The following is a 17,322-nucleotide window of genomic DNA, read 5'->3' on the forward strand; positions in this document are numbered from 1 at the left end:
CTTATAGCAGTTGAATAGTTCTATTGACAGCTTTTGTTGTTGTTTTTCAGGTTTCTATTGTCCTTTGGGATCCGCTTATCCTAAGCTTTGTGATGTCGGATTTTACTGTAACCAGACGGGTCTAACAGCACCAGCAGGGCCATGCGTGGGTGGCTATTTCTGTCCCTGGGGGTCCTCAGATGCTTACGTCAACCCGTGCCCCTCTGGACACTACTGCCCAGTTGGAACGCCTCTTCCCAAGCCATGCCCCTTAGGAACCATTAAAAGTGAGACATTGTGGAATATAGTTGAAATTACTAAATTCCTTTGATAAGTTTTCTCTGACGAAAACAGCTTGTAAAACAATTTTTGAACACATCTGTAATCCCTATCCACCCTGAGTTGGAAATAATGAGTATTCAGACACAAACCGGAGCTGAGATAAACAGGACCCAATCCTCCTCTGCTATCATTGTCAGTTTTTTCCCCCATGTTGTCTTCAAATGAACTGAATGTCTGTCTTTGTGGCTCACTGATGTGGAAAAATATGAAAACAGCCACTGAAGCGTTTTTTTTTTTTTTTTTACCTCACTTGGGCGCTTATAAATAATTATTGTCATAAAATGGTTTAATCGTGTAATTATATTCTCGTCTCGCTGCAGACAGCTAGAAGCTCATTAATGTGTTCCGTAGCTTCTTTGTGTGGCGATGAATTAGAAACTGATGAGGGAGCAGGTACTTTGTAGTTTGCATTCAAATTATATTTTTATCTAAATTAATGCTTGATTTATTTAATCTCACATACTGATTTGATATTGTTTTCTTAAATATCCAAAAAATAACCGGTGCTGTGTATTGTTTCCTCTCTTTAATGTAGACAAAGTGAACTTGTTTTAGAACAAATCATGGCCATCTGTGCTTACCAACTGGGGATCTCTCTTACATCTGTTTTCAAAAATCTTATTTAGTTTTGCCAATGTATTCAAAGCTTCATGGGCATTTTTACAACTGTCTACCGCATATGGCAAGTAGTGGAAAGATGTTTTACCTTGATGAGGGTTTAGAAAAAGATTTCCTTCGATCCAATTGAAGTCTTTTGATCTCTTTAAACATTGTAGTAGATGTAGTAGTCTATAAAATGTGTGATTCTCTATGAGACAGAGATCTGGAGGCTAATACTTGATCCAAAGTTTCCCCCAGAAAATTTGCTGAGCCTGGTGGTTGGGGCTCTCGGCAGTCATTCATCCAATGGGCTGTCATGTTTTTAAGTTAAAAATATGTTTATAGATGACAGGAAATTTTAAAATATCGTTTGATAATTATGTATTATTGAAATATTGGGAGACCAATACCCAACGAACCTGTAAGGCTGTGGACGTTTCTTTCATTCAGAAAATATACAAATGCCTCTAAACCTTCTTTCTGGTCAACAATAAAGGCTGACAAGGTGTGAAACAAGCTTTTAAATGTCAACAATTGATGTTTTTGTGATTAAGGAAATCATTGTTATTTTGCGGTAAGATAACAAGTGATTTAATATACAAATCATTACGTCTTGAAAAGGGATCTTTGAAAGACTTAATTATGTGCAACTGTGAGCTATCAATTAAATTTTTGTTTAACATTTTCTTCTGCTGGTTTGTTTATTGTGTGTTAACCCCAGGTTTCCTTGGTGGATCCACAGTGGAGACATGTCAGCCATGTCCTCCAGGTCACTACTGCGATCAAAGAGGCGGCACTGAGCCAAGTGGCCACTGTGTAGAGGGCTACTATTGTCCTGAAGGACAGACCTCTCGGAGACCACAACTGCATGTCTGCTCACTTGGACATTATTGTGAGAAGGTCAGCCATGTTCCATTAGTCCTCAAGCTCTTGTCAGTCATCGCTGCTGAATTTTGTATGAGATTTCCTCACAGCAGAGTGCTCTGGTATGACAAGCACATTACTATATGCTGCAGTCAATTAATGTTGTCTCCCAGACTGGATCAAGACTGTCTCAGTCTTCACCTTGTGCTGTGTCTCTCTCCAGTCTTATCACTGCTCTGCAGTTATCATAGTTGATAGCTGCTGTTCCCCAGGTGTAAAGTCTTGTAAAATCATTTTAATTGTCATTTCAGGGCAGTGTGAGACAGACACCCTGCATTCCTGGCAGCTACCAGTACAGACAGGGCCAAGGGACCTGTGAAACATGCCCTCCTGGCTTCTATTGTCAAGATCAGGGTAAATCATAATTTGGACAGTGACTACACTTTTAGCAGATGAAGAACTGAATTTTGATTAGCCTTCTTTCATGTAGCTTTTAATGAGAGCAAAGTAAATGTTTCTTTGGGAATTGTGCATCAACACAGGAATGAGTCATCCGCTTCCCTGTGAAAGAGGACATTACTGCCCCTCTGCATCAGCAAATCAACGTCCCTGTCCATCAGGGACCTATGGAAACTTGTCGGGACTTGCAGAGCAGTCCCAGTGCACACCATGCGACCCTGGCATGTACTGCAAAGGAGCAGGTAACGTGGAGACATTCCTCAAAGTGTAAGGAAATTACACTGTGCAGAAAGCTACAGTGTCAGTCAGAAGTTCACAGCTGTTCATCATCAGCAATGAGTGTCATGTTATTTTAGGCTTTTTGTGATTTGTTTGAGATGTTTCTTTTTCAGAGTGGAAAGATTCAGAATAGAATAGATTCACTCCAGGACAGTGGAAGACCTGCTTTATTCTAGTCATTAATGCTGTATTTCCAGCCTTATGAAGTTTATGAACATTTATCGTCAGAAACCGATCAGGATTTGGGTTGAATGGTCAAGATCTCAGCACAATTTACCTGGAACATTAGAATTGGCTATTAATAAATGAATAATAAAGACTGACATAAACCTTTTGGGATCTTAACCGTATTCCGATGTGTGTGTTATGCATAGGTGCTGAAATACTGCCAGAAACATTTTGATTAAGATCTACCAATGCTGCTCTAAAGTGGGCAAATATGCACAAAGGTATATTGCCACAGGCTTGCTGAAGGCTATGAAAACAGCTTTTAAAGTTCATTGCCAATGTTATAACATCCTCCCATTGTGGAAAAACACAACTTCAAATTAATTGCTTTAAACCATAAAATGAGTGACATCGATCCTCACAATGAATGTCTGCCAAATTTAAACAGACTTGTGGAATTTAAATGAAGTGCTAAAAAGTCAGACTGATCTTAGTGCCGTATTGTTCCTTTATAATAAAACATTTAAAGTGAAATGTGCTTCCAGGAAGGATTTTCCCCAGTGGGCTTTGTGCTGAGGGGTACGTTTGTGTCGGCGGCGCCTTTGAGCATTCGCCATCAGACAGTCTGACAGGATTCCCATGTCCTCCTGGGTATTTCTGCCCCATGGGGACTTCTGCACCAAAACCGTGCCCTAAAGGAACATACAGGTGCAAATTGAGTTGTATCTCTTCAACCTTTGAATATCTTTCCTTGGCACATACTATATTATCTGCAGAATATGACTTGATGTGGAATGTAATTGATTTTGACGTTTTGAGAATATGATAACATAGATTTTTGCTAAGTTGTTTAAGTATTTACATTTCTTGTCAACTGTCAACTTGTTAGTGAGGTTTCTTTTTACATTGATACAAATAAACATACCAACCCTAATTTTCCTGTGTGCTATTATCAATTGCTCATGTGTTTTTAAAACGTTTTGTGACAGTGAGCAAAGTGGGCTTGGAGACCTTTCTCAGTGTCAGAGCTGCAGTCCTGGATCTTACTGTTCAGAACCTGGTCTCTCTTCAGTCTCTGGTCTCTGCCTCCCAGGTAAACATGGTCCCTCCCAAACTTATTGACATTTTTTGCCAAGATGTGTAAAAAAAACAAAACAACTTTAAATAAATGCATCCGCCAAAATCCTGGATCCTCTCTTTTGATCCCTTCTTGTCTGCTAACTCCACAGGTTTTACAGAGGTTGATTTGTGTCTGGAGAACTTTTTTTATTTTCTATTTTTCTTTATCCTGTCAGGAAAACAATGTCAGCTCATCGTATCCATGTGGAGTATTTGATGCCAAAATAGATCATGTTTGTCTTATCTAGCTAAATGCATGCTTAGACAGATGAGGCTTTTTGTCTTGGAATGTCTCCCAAGCAACCGGTTGGCTGGGCTCCACAGTGGCGCAGTTAGTAGAACTGTTGCCTTGCAGCAAGAAGGTCCTGGGTTCGATTCCCGGCCCGGGGTCTTTCTGCATGGAGTTTGCATGTTCTCCCTGTGCATGGTGGGTTCTCTCCGGGTTCTCCGGCTTCCTCCCACAGTCCAAAAACATGACTGTCAGGTTAATTGGTCTCTCTAAATTCTCCCTAGGTGTGAGTGTGTGTGTGAATGGTTGTTTGTTCTGTCTGTCTCTGTGTTGCCCTGCGACAGACTGGCGACCTGTCCAGGGTGAACCCCGCCTCTCGCCTGGAACAACTTCCTGGGGATAGACACCAGCAACCCTCCCGACCCCGTTAGGGACAAGGGTGTATAGACAATGGATGGATGGATGGATAGATGGCAACCGGTTGGCTTCTGGAGAGCAAAGACGTGGTGGAGCCAAGATGCCGCTTTTTGATGCTTGTTGTCTTAGAGTTGGCTGTGGAGGTTATTGTTTTTAGTCTCCCTTAACCTGCTGCTCACTCTGCGTGGTGGCACCAAAAGTTGTGTTGCTTTTTTTTGTCACAATTCCAAATATTTTAATCTTATTTTTAAATCTTAAAGTTGTACGAATTTGCACCCACCATAAGGTGCTGCAAATTGATATTCATCAGATACCTGATTCAGTTTGTTCAACTTTCTTTATACCTCCAGGTTACTACTGTCTAGAGGGTTCTCAGTCTGCTTCTCCAGGATCAGGTGACTTTGCAGGTATTTGTCCTGCAGGCCACTACTGTCTTGAAGGCACCAGTGTTCCCTTACCCTGCCCAGCTGGTTTCTACCAGAATAATCCTGGAAGCAAAGGCAAAGATGACTGTAAACCCTGTCCACCTGGTAATCCATAGCAATATCTACAAAGCCTCTCATTTTAAGTGCTATAAATTCCTAATCGTTTTTTAGACTTTTACAGTTCCCATAATAATGCTTCTTCCAGGCTGGTTCCAGGATTTACCTGGCCAGAAAGAGTGTATTCCCTGCCCTGCGGGATTCCACTGCCAGCCTCTGAATCCTGGTCCCACCAGAGGGACTTCTCTTGGAGTTTCCAGTCCTCTGCCCTGCCCAGCTGGGCACATCTGTCCCAGAGACAGCGTGGACAATCAGCCTGTCCCATGCCCTAAAGGAACCTACAGCTCCAGCCAGGGTCTTATCTCTACAGGTGGAAATCGGATTTTCCTTTATTATGATTTTATTAATTACATTCAGCAAATTATAGTTAGCACACCCCAAACACTTTTAACAGCAGGTCTGCACTTCATGCTGATGAATTGCACGAGTCAGATAGCTTGTTTCACTGCTTGGCAGCTGATGTCACAGCTGCTGGTCTCTCTGTTTGCAGGTCAGTGCTTAATGTGTCCGGCTGGCCATTTCTGTGGATCCGAAGGTTTGGTGGAGCCTTCAGGATCGTGTGCGGCAGGTTTTCTGTGTCTGATGGGTGCAATGGTGCCAAATCCAAGTGACAACGTGACAGGATCTCTCTGTCCATCGGGGATATTCTGCCAACGAGGGCTTAGAGCAGGTAGATGGATTTGTTATTTTTGTCATAGTATTAGAGTACATATAAACCAGCAGTGAACTCATTTCGTCAGGTGATTGCCAGGCAGGGTTTTATTGTGACTGGGGGTCCACCAAAGCAGATCAGGCTGTGTGTCCAGCTGGTTTCTTTTGCCCCAGTGGAACAGCAAACCCCTTAGCCTGTCCTGCAGGAACGTTCAGCTCCGAAATGAGCAACACTCACCAAGACAACTGCACCACCTGTACCCCTGGTTACTACTGTCAAGGTGAGAGTCAACACATTGTTCTAACATAATCTGCAGCAAAAGGAGCAGTCAGCTAAAATAAAAAAATATATGATTTAATTTGTAAGTACATGATAAACTGTTACATGGACGGAGTTAGTCAATGTGTTGTCTTTTTATAGAAGCAACAAAGTAGCAAGTTTTCAGGATGCATTTGGTTGAGCAGCTGATGTTTTCTTTGTGGTTTGTCTCAGATGAAGGTACTCTCCAGCCTGTACTTTGTCCTGTTGGACATTACTGTTCTGCGGGACAGATTTTAGGGGATGCGTTCCCTTGCCCACCTGGCACACTACAGAGGAGGCTTGGAGCGTCCAGTCCAGATGCTTGCAGTCCCTGTCCTGCGGGTTAGGGAACAGTTTTTATTAAAATAGTTTCTCCCAATCATCTAATCAGAATTATACTTTGGAAAATATTTGTGTGCATCATGGTAATGTATGTTACTTAATGGTTCTTTGTATTATGTTTGCAGGAATGTTCTGCTCTCAGTTTGGTCTGTCACAGCCCTCAGGTCTGTGTCAGGAGGGATATTTCTGTCCTGCAGGATCAACCAGCCCAAACTCCACCGAAAGTCAGGTGAGGATTTTTAGTCTATTTTTTTCTTAATCGCGCTTATGTTCAACTATACGTCTCCTAAAATGTAACCTTGTTACATCAAAATATCCTATCTTTAAGCTTGAGTAGTTTGATAGGATATATTGTTTTTTTTTAAAAGGTTTTGTTGGCTCTAGTGGCCTTTATTTGAAAGTAGTTCAACAGGAAAGAGGGTAATGAGAGAGGGAGAAGACATGCGGAAAATGTCGCCAGGCCGGGAATCAAACCTGCGACAGCTGCCACGAGGACTAAAGCCTCAATACGTGGGTCATGCTTTGCCCCTGTGCCACCACACCACCCCGATGGGATTTATTGTTAAAAAGGCCTCAATAATTTGTTCTTGTGTACATCCCCCAGATTTGTTCAGATTATCCACAGTGGCTCTTAAAACGTAAACAGACACAAAAATGAGCAACACTTTTACAAATTAAGGCTATGTGGCGCCCTCATCACTCTGCCAATCGAGGCATATTTTGTTATTTTGACTAAATTAAATGTAGTTTAATAAGTTCAAAACAATAAAAAAGCTAAAGTGCAAAGCTAATCTTTTCCCCTATGGAAAGTAGATTTTATGGCTGTAGAGAAATTTTATTAAATAGGAGAGAGGGTCAAAAGAAATCTTTGGATCTTGAGGCCTGCTGTCTGAACCTTGCTCTATGTGTTAAATTTATTAAAATTTTATCCACTGGCAACATTTAATGTTGGAGTACATTAGAAATATAACAATGATTCATCTTAAGTCAATTTTTAACTTAAGAAATTGAAAAATTACACTGTTATTAATAACTTGGCTTACATTTTTAAAATTTTCTTCCAGAATAATTCAACCAACCACCATCTTTGTCCATCTGGCCACTACTGTCCATCTGGCAGTGGTCATCCTCTGCCTTGCCCTGTTGGCTCTCTTGCCATTTCTCAAGGACTAAAAGCTGCAGAAGAATGTCCGCCCTGCCCTCCTGGATTATATTGTGACAGTCCTGCAATGTCCGATCTCTCCAATGCTTTGCCATGTCGCGCTGGGTAAAACTTCCTGACCTTTTTCAAATTTTAAAATAGTTGGTTTTAAATGTCATAGATTTAAATTTCATCATGTATGCGCTGTGTATTTTTAGATCTGAGAATTTTTTTCATTAAAACAATCTCGTACAAATTGGAACGCACATTGGCACTATTGGATAACCTGAAATGTAAGGTTGGTAAGGTTAAGTCATAAGCATTTAGCACACTGGGTTGCATTTATCAAAAAAATCACTTGGCAGAAAAATAGTTGTGGAGCTCAGCTGGGGCTTGAAGCTCCAAGGAGGAACTTTGGGTAAATCGGTGGGGCATTGTACAGCCCGAAAGGCACCTGGAAGGCTGCTGTGGGAGATTCAAGGATTTCTCAAACATGCATGAATGAGTCAAAGCAATATTTTAAGTATGCTTGTGGTGAGGGAGTTTCATTATAATTTTGCATTTAGAAAGCTTAAGCTGTTTTTCAGTCAGTTCTTAACACTAACACTCATTCCTTTCATTCTGAACTTACTCGGTGAGCCTCATTATATTCCTCGAGTTCAATTGATACAGTCGGTTTTTGACAGATAATTGTAATTTCTCCTTCTTTTTTTTTATAAAGTGTTCACTCTTTGAGGACCACATGCTCAGCCAGAGAGTTTTATTGTAGCCAAACCAATAATTGCAATGATCATCATTTGAAGTGCTTGGCATAGCCTGACACCCATCCAAAAGTGTTTCGCTGGAGGGACACTTTCCCGCCGACAGTCTACTCGGCTTTACTAATGGATGCTTCCAGTAATTTTTTATTTCATATGAAGTTTGTTTTCTTTGTTTACGCCTACAGATATGTTTGTTTGAGCGGAAGCTCCAGTCCCTCTCCATCCGACGGCTCCCATGGCTACCCCTGCCCTGCTGGCTACAGCTGTCCTGTTGGCTCAGCGAGCGAAGTGCCCTGTGAAGCTGGCACTTACAGTCCTAGACCCGGAGCAGCTCACTGCTTGGTCTGCCTGAGAGGAACCATGTGTCCCTCTTCAGCTACTCAAGAGCCCTCTACCTGCCCGGCCGGTAAAAACTCATTTTGAATCAGCAGTATGAATTCTTGTGGTTTACTCCTTTGGGTACAGGTGCAATATGTTTCAGCCATCCAGCTCTTATTTCTCTGCTTATAAGTCTTTCTTTTCTTAGGCCATTTTTGTCCTGCTGGGACAGTGGCACCTCAGGCATGCCCTGTGGGAACTTTCAATAACCAAACAGGAGCTCATTCGCTCTCTGCCTGCTTGCCGTGTCCATCTGGGGTGTACTGTAGCTTACGTGGAGCTTCTGCTCCGCAAGGTAAACACACACTAATATGCTGATTTTATTTAAAACCCATGCTAAAGTGTCTTGATTTGACTTGCTACAGGACATCAAGCTGTTAGTGTTGATGGGTTTTGTGTAGCTCCATGTTTGCAGGGCTACTTTTGCCAAGGTGGAGCCACAGTGCCAACACCCGAGAGCTCTGAAACCTTCCTGAGGAACGGTCTCTGTCCAGTAGGACACTATTGTCCAGCAGGGTCTCTCACCCCACTCCCATGTCCTGCCGGGAGTATCCGCAATGCAACTGGTACATGCCTTTATTACAACACCATCTAAAATTAATTTCAAGAATATTTATTGCCCTGAACTTTTTCTTTTCTTTTTTACTTATTTCTTATTGAACTTATCTTTGAACAGTTGCAATGGAAAAGTAGCAGCATGTTTACATCCTTAGGCAATTGTTAGTTTTTAATGTCCGTATTGTGAAAGTGGTATCTTACTTTGTTTCTACTGTATAATCAATCCATTTTTCCTATTTTCCAATAAACTGACCCTCTTGAAATCTGTTTATATATCTTTGCTTTTATCACAGATATCGCCTCCACAATGCACAGTCACTGGTTGTTCCTGTTTATAATATATTCTTGTTATGGGTTTCTCACTTGCTGAAGTACTCATCTTCTTTTTGTAATATGTCTTGTGTAAGAAACCCCAAATAGAGTGTCCTATGTGCTCAGAGTATTTCTTATACTATTATTCTTTTCAAAGTTAAACATATTTTACGCATTGAAGCTTTTTCAAATGTTGTCAAATCAATCCTGCAAAGAAACAGAGCTTGAGCTGTTTTGCAAAGAATTTTGACTCTGGATGTGAAAAGCTGTTTGAGCCGTATCTCTAAAAGACTCGCAGCTGTTGTTGTAGTGAAATGTGGTTTAAAAATTTTGAGACGTTTGGGGCAAGTCCCACTGGGGGAAGACCTAGAGGAAGACCCAGGACACGCTGGAGGGATTGTTTCTTGGCTGGCCTGGGAAGGTCTTGGATTCACGTGGAAGAGCTGGCCCAAGTGGCTGGGCAGAGAGAAGTCTGGGCCTCTCTGCTTAATCTGCTGCCTTGACCCAACCCCGGATTAAATAGATGGATAGATTGGCTGATTGCAAACTTTCCTATTAACATTCCACTAAAGTTACTGTCTACAATAAATCCTTTTGTAGAGTAAATTATGAAAAAGAAAATGGAAATGTGATGACTTTTTCTGACTGTAGGAGGTGTTTCCATGGAAAGCTGCTCTGCCTGTCCTGCTGGCCACTACTGCTCCTCTGAGGGCCTTGCTGCCCCCAGTGGTCCATGCTCTGCTGGTTTTTATTGTCCATTTGACTTCTCCTCGACTACTCCATATGCCTTCCTCTGTCCCAAGGTATGTTTATTTATGTACACTTCAGTTTACGCTTCCTCATTTTCCTCTTTTATGTCGTTGGATCTGAATATGCTGCACATGCTGCATCGTTTATTATTAATGCCCTGCCAAATTGGATGCGTCTCCTTGGATGTGCCTCTTATTGTATTCCTTTTATTCCAGGGCCACTTCTGTCCTGAGGGATCAGCATTGGCCTTGCCTTGTCCTACCGGAGAGTACCAACCGAACCCGGGCTCTGAGAACTGCGTCCCGTGCCGACCTGGATTCTTCTGTGAGGAGGCTGTGGTGGGAGACCCGTGGCCCTGCCCTCCACACTCGTTTTGCCCTGCAGGTGCGATATGGAAAGTTTTATTCCCAACAGGAGGTATGTAACAATTGTTTTACTACTGTGACTGTTTTTTTAGGGACAATGGTGCCGCAGCCCTGCCCTAACGGGACGTACACCCATTCCAACCAGACTGGGTTACAGGAAGAGAAGGAGTGCTTGCCTTGCCCTCCAGGGACATTCTGCAGGTACTCAGGAAGCATCTTGCACCATGAGTTGCACGTGTCTCACTGTCACACTCTATATTTAGACCCACACTCTGCTCATATTTGCCACATTTACATCCTACATGCACCAACACATGCTGAAAGGCAAGTTCTGACTTCATCTTTCACTTTACAGGTGGACATCAGGAAGCTATATCATATTGAGAAATTTAGCTGTACTTGTTATGCACTTCTGTTATAACTGGTGAAAACTACAGAGTGAGAAAACAGTGGTATTAAGTGCAGTCCTATTAATTTAAGTGCATATTTTAGTGCCTATGAATAATTTTGTGTGTTTGATTTTGTCATATTTTCATAGGGCTGGTAAGATCCAAGGTGTTTGTGCTGCAGGATATCTGTGCATTTCTGGGAGTGCAGAGTTCACCCCTCAGGGGTCAGTGTCTAACACGACCCACTGTCAGTGGGGTGTGCAGTGTGCTGGCCCATGCCCACCAGGTATTATGCATCAATAAAATGTTCCTCAGTTTCTTTTGGTTCTTGAAGTTTCCAGTTATGAGTCTTAAAAGGAACTTTTTCTTTTTTTCTTTAGGTTTTTATTGCCCTGAAGGTGCAGAGCAGGTGCAGCTATGTCCTGCAAACACAGTCAGGAGCTTCGCAGGGGGAATGAGTCTGAAGGACTGCTTACCCTGCCCTCCGCAGTATTGGTGCAAACCTGGTAAGTGTTGGCATGCATGCTAGAAAAGTTGTCAAAAATGTAATCAGAATTTACTGAGATTTTAGACTAACAGAAAGAAGTGTGTACATTTAAAGTGAAATGAAATGGCTGTATGCTTTACAAACCGTGCTTGCAAATTAAATCTGAAAAGTGTAGCTTGGAGTTTTATTAAACTTTTTTGGGGTATGTCTGAAATGTTTGGGACAAGCAAAAAAAAAAAAGTTAACTTAGTCTTATTTGTGGCCTGCCATAGAAATGCATGGCAGGCACCTATTATTCTATACCTCAACATTATTGCCGCTTCCTACTGCCGTTAATGCGGCTCGTACCACTGCGTGCCCCCTCACAATACTCTATCTATATATAAAAACATGCGGCTCGATCCCATGAGGGGAGCTATTATTTTTGTTGGCATTTCGAGTAACTGTGGCGACATAATTAACAAAAAACGGGCCAAATTCAACCCAAAGCAAAAGTCTAACTGACACAAAACAGTGTCATTTAGACTCAAAATAGACATACAATTTAGTCTTCCCCTCAGAGCTGCTCTTTAGAACTACAGTGATGGCAGAATCTCAGAACTACAGACATGCTGCTATAAACTCATTGCATCTCTAGTTGCTGTGAGTCTCTGGAATGCTTCACTAATTGCTGCTAGCCTAGCCAGTGAGATTAGGTTGGGGAGCTTTCGGTTGCCAGACTAATAGCAATTTTTAGCTTTAGTTCTCAGGGCTGCACAGTGGTGCAGTTGGTAGAGCTGTTGCCTTGCAGCAAGAAGGTCCTGGGTTCGATTCCCGGTCTGGGGTCTTTCTGCATGGAGTTTGCATGTTCTCCCTGTGCATGGTGGGTTCTCTCCAGGTTCTCCGGATTCCTCCCACAGTCCAAAAACATGACTGTCAGGTTAATTGGTCTCTCTAAATTCTCCCTAGGTGTGAGTGTGTGTGTGAATGGTTGTGTGTCCTGTATGTTTCTGTGTTGCCCTGCGACAGACTGGCGACCTGTCCAGGGTGAACCCCGCCTCTCGCCCGGAACGTAGCTGGAGATTGGAACCAGCAACCTTCCCGACCCCACTAGGGACAAAGGGTGAACAGAAAATGGATGGATGGAACAGTTCTCAGGGTGTTGTTTTACCATCTAAACATGCTTTAACTTCACCGCAACTTTATTCCTGACCCAGTGATGTTTTGTCTTCATGATGCTGTTTGTTTCAGACAGTCTTTGATTATTCTAAAATAACATTGCACACAGATGGACTCTATTAACTGTTTGAAGGCAATTGGTTGAAACTCATTTTAAGATATCAGAATATGGGATACAATGCTCACCACACTTTACAAATGTATACATGTAAGTTTCTGTTGGTCTATTCAATACAATCCCAGTTAAACTGGTTTAAAAATTCAAGGGGAAGGGTTAATTTTGCTGAATGCACTGCATCTGCTTGCAATATTGATTTTATGCCTGTAAGAGGGACTTCATACGTCTTACCAGAACCATTCAAACTTAGCAGCAACATCAGTTCTACCATGAAAGCATTTTTGGCTGATTACTGTCTGGGGGATCATTGTTTGCAGGAGATCCAGCCGTTCATCTGTGTCCGCCTGGTCATTACTGTGACGGTCTGCCCGGCAGTGACTTCAGCGGTGGTACCGGACCCCGGCCGTGTCCCATATTTACTTATCGTGCTTCCCCAGGAGCGGGCAGCAAGGGTGACTGCCTGCCCTGTCCTCCTGGTTCACACTGCAACACCACAGGTACCATGTAAAGACCCTTTGGCAAAAGTTTTAATCAAACATCCATGTTACCATTTTATTCTTATTTACCTTACTTATATCCTCTATGTTCTATTAAGAGTGACAACGTGAAACTCACTTTGTTGTACATTCATCTGGTGGACTTGAATTACAATTTTTATGTTTTAAATTCATTCACAGCAAATTTTCTGCAGTTATTTTTATATATGTGTATATATATGCTCACTCACTATAACATTTTTGCCTCTGACACTGCCTGAGATAGGAGTGAAGGAAATGCAATGCGAAGGGAAGCTCCGAATTTAAAACTTGTCACTTGAGGCCACAGAAATAAATGAGTTGTGGAGTTTCAGAGAAAAAAAATTCTTTCTAATCCCTTTTACAAAACCTCGAGGCTTGAAACTAAACCCTATTGTAATTTCAGCTAATGGATAATGCTCAGCAGATAGTTTTCCTACCCATTCCTCTACTGGTTTTAAACAACCTCCCTTTTTAAATAACAAGAAGCAAAGATATTCACGTTTGAAACAGTAATTTTAATATGTCTGAACCCTGAGGAGTATGTTACTTAATTTTAAGTTCTGTTGAATATGTGAGGTTGATGATGCTACAATTTTATTCCTTCCTCGAGGGGTTTCACTTACATTTAATGTTTTTTTTAATTCCCTCAAATTCAACAGCAAGGCAACTGCTGCAGTGGCCATCCCCTCAAAATAGGCTCCTGTTGATGACAGGAATAAAAAATAAATAAATAAGTGCAAATTTCACATAAAACATATTAAGTGTGACAGGAAAAAAGAATGAAGAAATCTCAAAGGCAGCAAACACGTTCCCACAGCACTGCATGTTTGTAACAGTTTTTGTTCTTTGTTTTTTTTTTCCCATTTTTGCTTTTCATGCTGGTGTTGGTTTCCCTCCTGATAGAAAATTAACGAATTTTAACGGCTGCCTGTCTGAAGCCTTTTGCATATTGAACAAGGTTTAACTTGCAAAAAGAATAGAAAACTTCAGTGACAAAAACTTGCCAGTCATTGTAAGACAACTAGATGAGTACGAATGTAATATCCCAATTTGGAGGAAAACAATCTTACTTTGTTAAAAAGCCTACAAAATTTAAAACAAATTTACAGGCTGGCCATTGTGGAGATTAATTTACCTCCCTATAACTTCTCTCTAACGTTTGGGTTTCTTTAGGACTTGCAGAGTACACCAGTAGTCCCTGCCCACCTGGCTTCTGGTGCAGTGGGACTGGACCCCCCATCCTCTGCCCAGCAGGGACCAAGAGGCATCTTCCTGGAGCCGCTGCTCCCAGCCAGTGTGAATTGTGTGCAGGGGGAACCTTCTGCCCAGATCCTCGTGTGACAGGAAGGCCCAACGTGGAAGGAGTCCCCTGCAGGGCCTCGTATCAATGTCCTGTTGGTAGGCTTGTCCATAAATACTGACTTTCTAAACACATCCAGATGAGGTCCTGGTGTTGTAATGAGCTTTTGACTGCACTCCAGGTGCAGTTTCAGAGAAGTTATGCAGAGCTGGCTCGTTCTGTGGACCTCAGACTGCTGAGCCTCAAGTGTGTCCAAAAGGTTATATTTGTCCTGAGGGATCGTATTCGTATGATTCCTCTAAACAACTGTGAGTACATGAAGAATCCATCAAATTAAAGTGTGTGTTCAGACCCAAAAACACCCTGTAAGTTTGATTTAAAAAAAAAAAAGTTGTTGAAATATGGACTTTATTTGAGTCTACAAGTGTTGGATGAAAGCTTTATAAATACATGTTTTGCGTCACCCCACAGATGTCCATTTCCCTACTACTGCCCTGCCAACAGCTCTGCCATGAAATCCTGTTTTGGAGGATCCATGCCTGTCAGCACGAGCGCTCTCAGGGGATCACACAGCAGCAGCTGTAACTTATGTGAAGGTGGCACTTATCGTCCATATCTTTCCCCGAGTCTGCAGTGCCTCACATGTCCACCGGGATATTACTGTCCTCAAGGTTCTAAAACAAAGTAATTATAAAATTATAATTCTTTGAATTTCCAGGTTTTTATTTTTATTTTTTTGTTGTTGCCCATCTTCATAAAGGCACAGAAGATTACAAAACTAACCCCTGCCCTCATGGACATGTATGTGGGAAGGGATACGCCCAGCCGAAGTCCTGTCCACCAGGCACGTTCGGTAACCGTACCCGTGCAGAGAACATGGACGACTGCCAACCTTGTCCAGACAACACTTTTAACCACCTGCCTGCCCAGAAGGCTTGCTTTCCATGTGGCAGCTCCTCCTTCTCAACACCTGGTTTGTTAACAAAATAAATATAGAAATAATATTAATCTACTTTTTTCCCTACGTTCAATTTTATTGTGACACATTGTACAAAAACACAGTACTTTAAAATTGGCTACAATACTTTTCTTGTTTAATTGAGACACTTTTAATCAAAGTTCAATTGTAAAATGTATATAAAAAAGTGAACTGAAGTGAAATTTGTTTTTCCTCTGACAGGCAAAGTTGTCTCAGCAAGTGTGTTATAGACTTTAGCATCTGAACTGAAAGAAACTATTGTAAACAAGATTACCATAGTTTTTTTTTTAGTTTTTTAGTTTCTTTATGTATTCACAAAACGCAATAGTTGCTGTACATCTTTAAACAATTTTGTCATTAGGTCAACAGTTTATTAACAGTTAAAATAAGCAAATTCTGCTTTTGCCGGATTTCAAAATACGCTATCTGTACTTTATGTAATGAAAGGAGTTATTTCTTTAAAATTGAAAAAGTTGAATTTTTATGATTTTACAGTATTTCTTCTTTCAAAATATTATTTTTAGGTTCCATCTCGTGTACCTGCATTGGGAAGCACCGGGCCTTCCAGTATTCTGATGGATCGTGTCTGTGCAGAACTGGTTTCATCTACTACAATGAGCTGGACTTTAAAAGTTCTACTTCTGACAGTGAACTTGACTGCCAGCCTGAGGCCAGTAAAATTATATACTACATAGTTTATGCTGAATATCTTATAAAGCTTACAGAATATAGCGTTGACCAGAATACTTGCATTAAGGCCGATATTTGTGTTTAAATTTATGTATTGTTTTCTAAGGATCCAAACAGAAGTGGTGCAACCAATAGCAACATGCTTGTGTTTGAAGCCAACTCAGATGTTAGTGTCTCTGATTTTTTTTGTGTGTGTGTTTTTAGGTGAGCAGACGGTGCAGCACAGGAGAAATACGAGTAGCAGCCTCCAGAGAGTGTGTCTTACCCTCACTCCACTCCTGTAATATCACCTGTGGATCTCATGGAGGAATCCTGGATGTGGAGATGGGCATGTGAGTCTTATTATTTTATATATTTTTTCTGATTTAGTACTGATTTAGTTTGCCATGCAAAACCTACTCCAGTCCATGACGGCCAAGTTTGAAATTTTCATCTTGATGTGTCTGATATTTCCCTGTCTCCTGTCTTATCTGTGCCTGTCCCAGCTGTCGGTGTGAGCGATATGTGTCCGCAGAGGAGATTTGCAATACTTCTTGCCTCTTCAGGCTGCCTCAGCTGTCTGCCGAGCTCACGCAGGACGGCGACTTGCAGCTCAGCCTTAGAGAAAGAAACAGCGGGGTCTGGGCAAGGGTGAGAGAAAGCTGATCAGCTCCACCTTAAAAGCACAGAAAATCATCTCATCCAATCCAGTTATTTACCATGCATAAATTTGTTATCCCACATGTGCAAATAACTGAGAAGGATATGTGAAAGCTGCTACTGGGAGATAAAAATAGACACAATGCATTATCAGGATTGTAATGATAGAGCCGGGTAATTTTTCAGACCGCATTGTTTGCTTGGAATAAGAATTTTTTTTGGAAAGCTCTGCACAAGAAGTATTAGTCCCAACTTATCACTTACCGGATTAAATAACTTGCAGTTTCAGACATTTTTTATTTGATTGTATCTGGAGAAGTTATGAATAATCATTTCTTTTTGACAAAAAGAAAAGGGAAAACTGTTTGTGCACAAAATAGTTTCTCAGACTGATCTGTACTAGATGTCTCAACATGTATAACTGTCCACATATTTTTTTTACAAAGTAAATCTAGCGCTTTTTAGGCTTATAGAGAAGGTTTTGTAT

The 17,322-nt window shown here is 41.5% G+C and overlaps 1 protein-coding gene across 1 annotated transcript in view; it reads left to right on the forward strand.

Moving 5' to 3' along the window:
- Positions 1-17,322, forward strand: part of si:ch211-286b4.4 — a 65,569-nt gene that overhangs the window by 32,422 nt on the left and 15,825 nt on the right. Inside the window, exons 52-80 of the mRNA XM_044120598.1 lie at positions 51-266; positions 1,643-1,821; positions 2,097-2,199; positions 2,328-2,486; positions 3,237-3,399; positions 3,681-3,784; positions 4,807-4,986; positions 5,087-5,308; positions 5,489-5,668; positions 5,739-5,930; positions 6,143-6,292; positions 6,418-6,521; positions 7,357-7,559; positions 8,380-8,600; positions 8,721-8,867; positions 8,974-9,138; positions 10,094-10,245; positions 10,408-10,576; positions 10,650-10,758; positions 11,096-11,232; positions 11,327-11,452; positions 13,027-13,206; positions 14,401-14,625; positions 14,709-14,835; positions 14,999-15,198; positions 15,288-15,500; positions 16,031-16,176; positions 16,401-16,528; positions 16,682-16,826. Coding sequence (XP_043976533.1) covers positions 51-266; positions 1,643-1,821; positions 2,097-2,199; positions 2,328-2,486; positions 3,237-3,399; positions 3,681-3,784; positions 4,807-4,986; positions 5,087-5,308; positions 5,489-5,668; positions 5,739-5,930; positions 6,143-6,292; positions 6,418-6,521; positions 7,357-7,559; positions 8,380-8,600; positions 8,721-8,867; positions 8,974-9,138; positions 10,094-10,245; positions 10,408-10,576; positions 10,650-10,758; positions 11,096-11,232; positions 11,327-11,452; positions 13,027-13,206; positions 14,401-14,625; positions 14,709-14,835; positions 14,999-15,198; positions 15,288-15,500; positions 16,031-16,176; positions 16,401-16,528; positions 16,682-16,826 — 4,745 coding nt within the window. The remainder of the gene's footprint in view (positions 1-50; positions 267-1,642; positions 1,822-2,096; positions 2,200-2,327; positions 2,487-3,236; positions 3,400-3,680; positions 3,785-4,806; positions 4,987-5,086; positions 5,309-5,488; positions 5,669-5,738; positions 5,931-6,142; positions 6,293-6,417; positions 6,522-7,356; positions 7,560-8,379; positions 8,601-8,720; positions 8,868-8,973; positions 9,139-10,093; positions 10,246-10,407; positions 10,577-10,649; positions 10,759-11,095; positions 11,233-11,326; positions 11,453-13,026; positions 13,207-14,400; positions 14,626-14,708; positions 14,836-14,998; positions 15,199-15,287; positions 15,501-16,030; positions 16,177-16,400; positions 16,529-16,681; positions 16,827-17,322) is intronic.

Source organism: Gambusia affinis, linkage group LG06 (assembly GCF_019740435.1).
Source record: "Gambusia affinis linkage group LG06, SWU_Gaff_1.0, whole genome shotgun sequence".
Lineage (NCBI taxonomy): Eukaryota > Metazoa > Chordata > Actinopteri > Cyprinodontiformes > Poeciliidae > Gambusia > Gambusia affinis.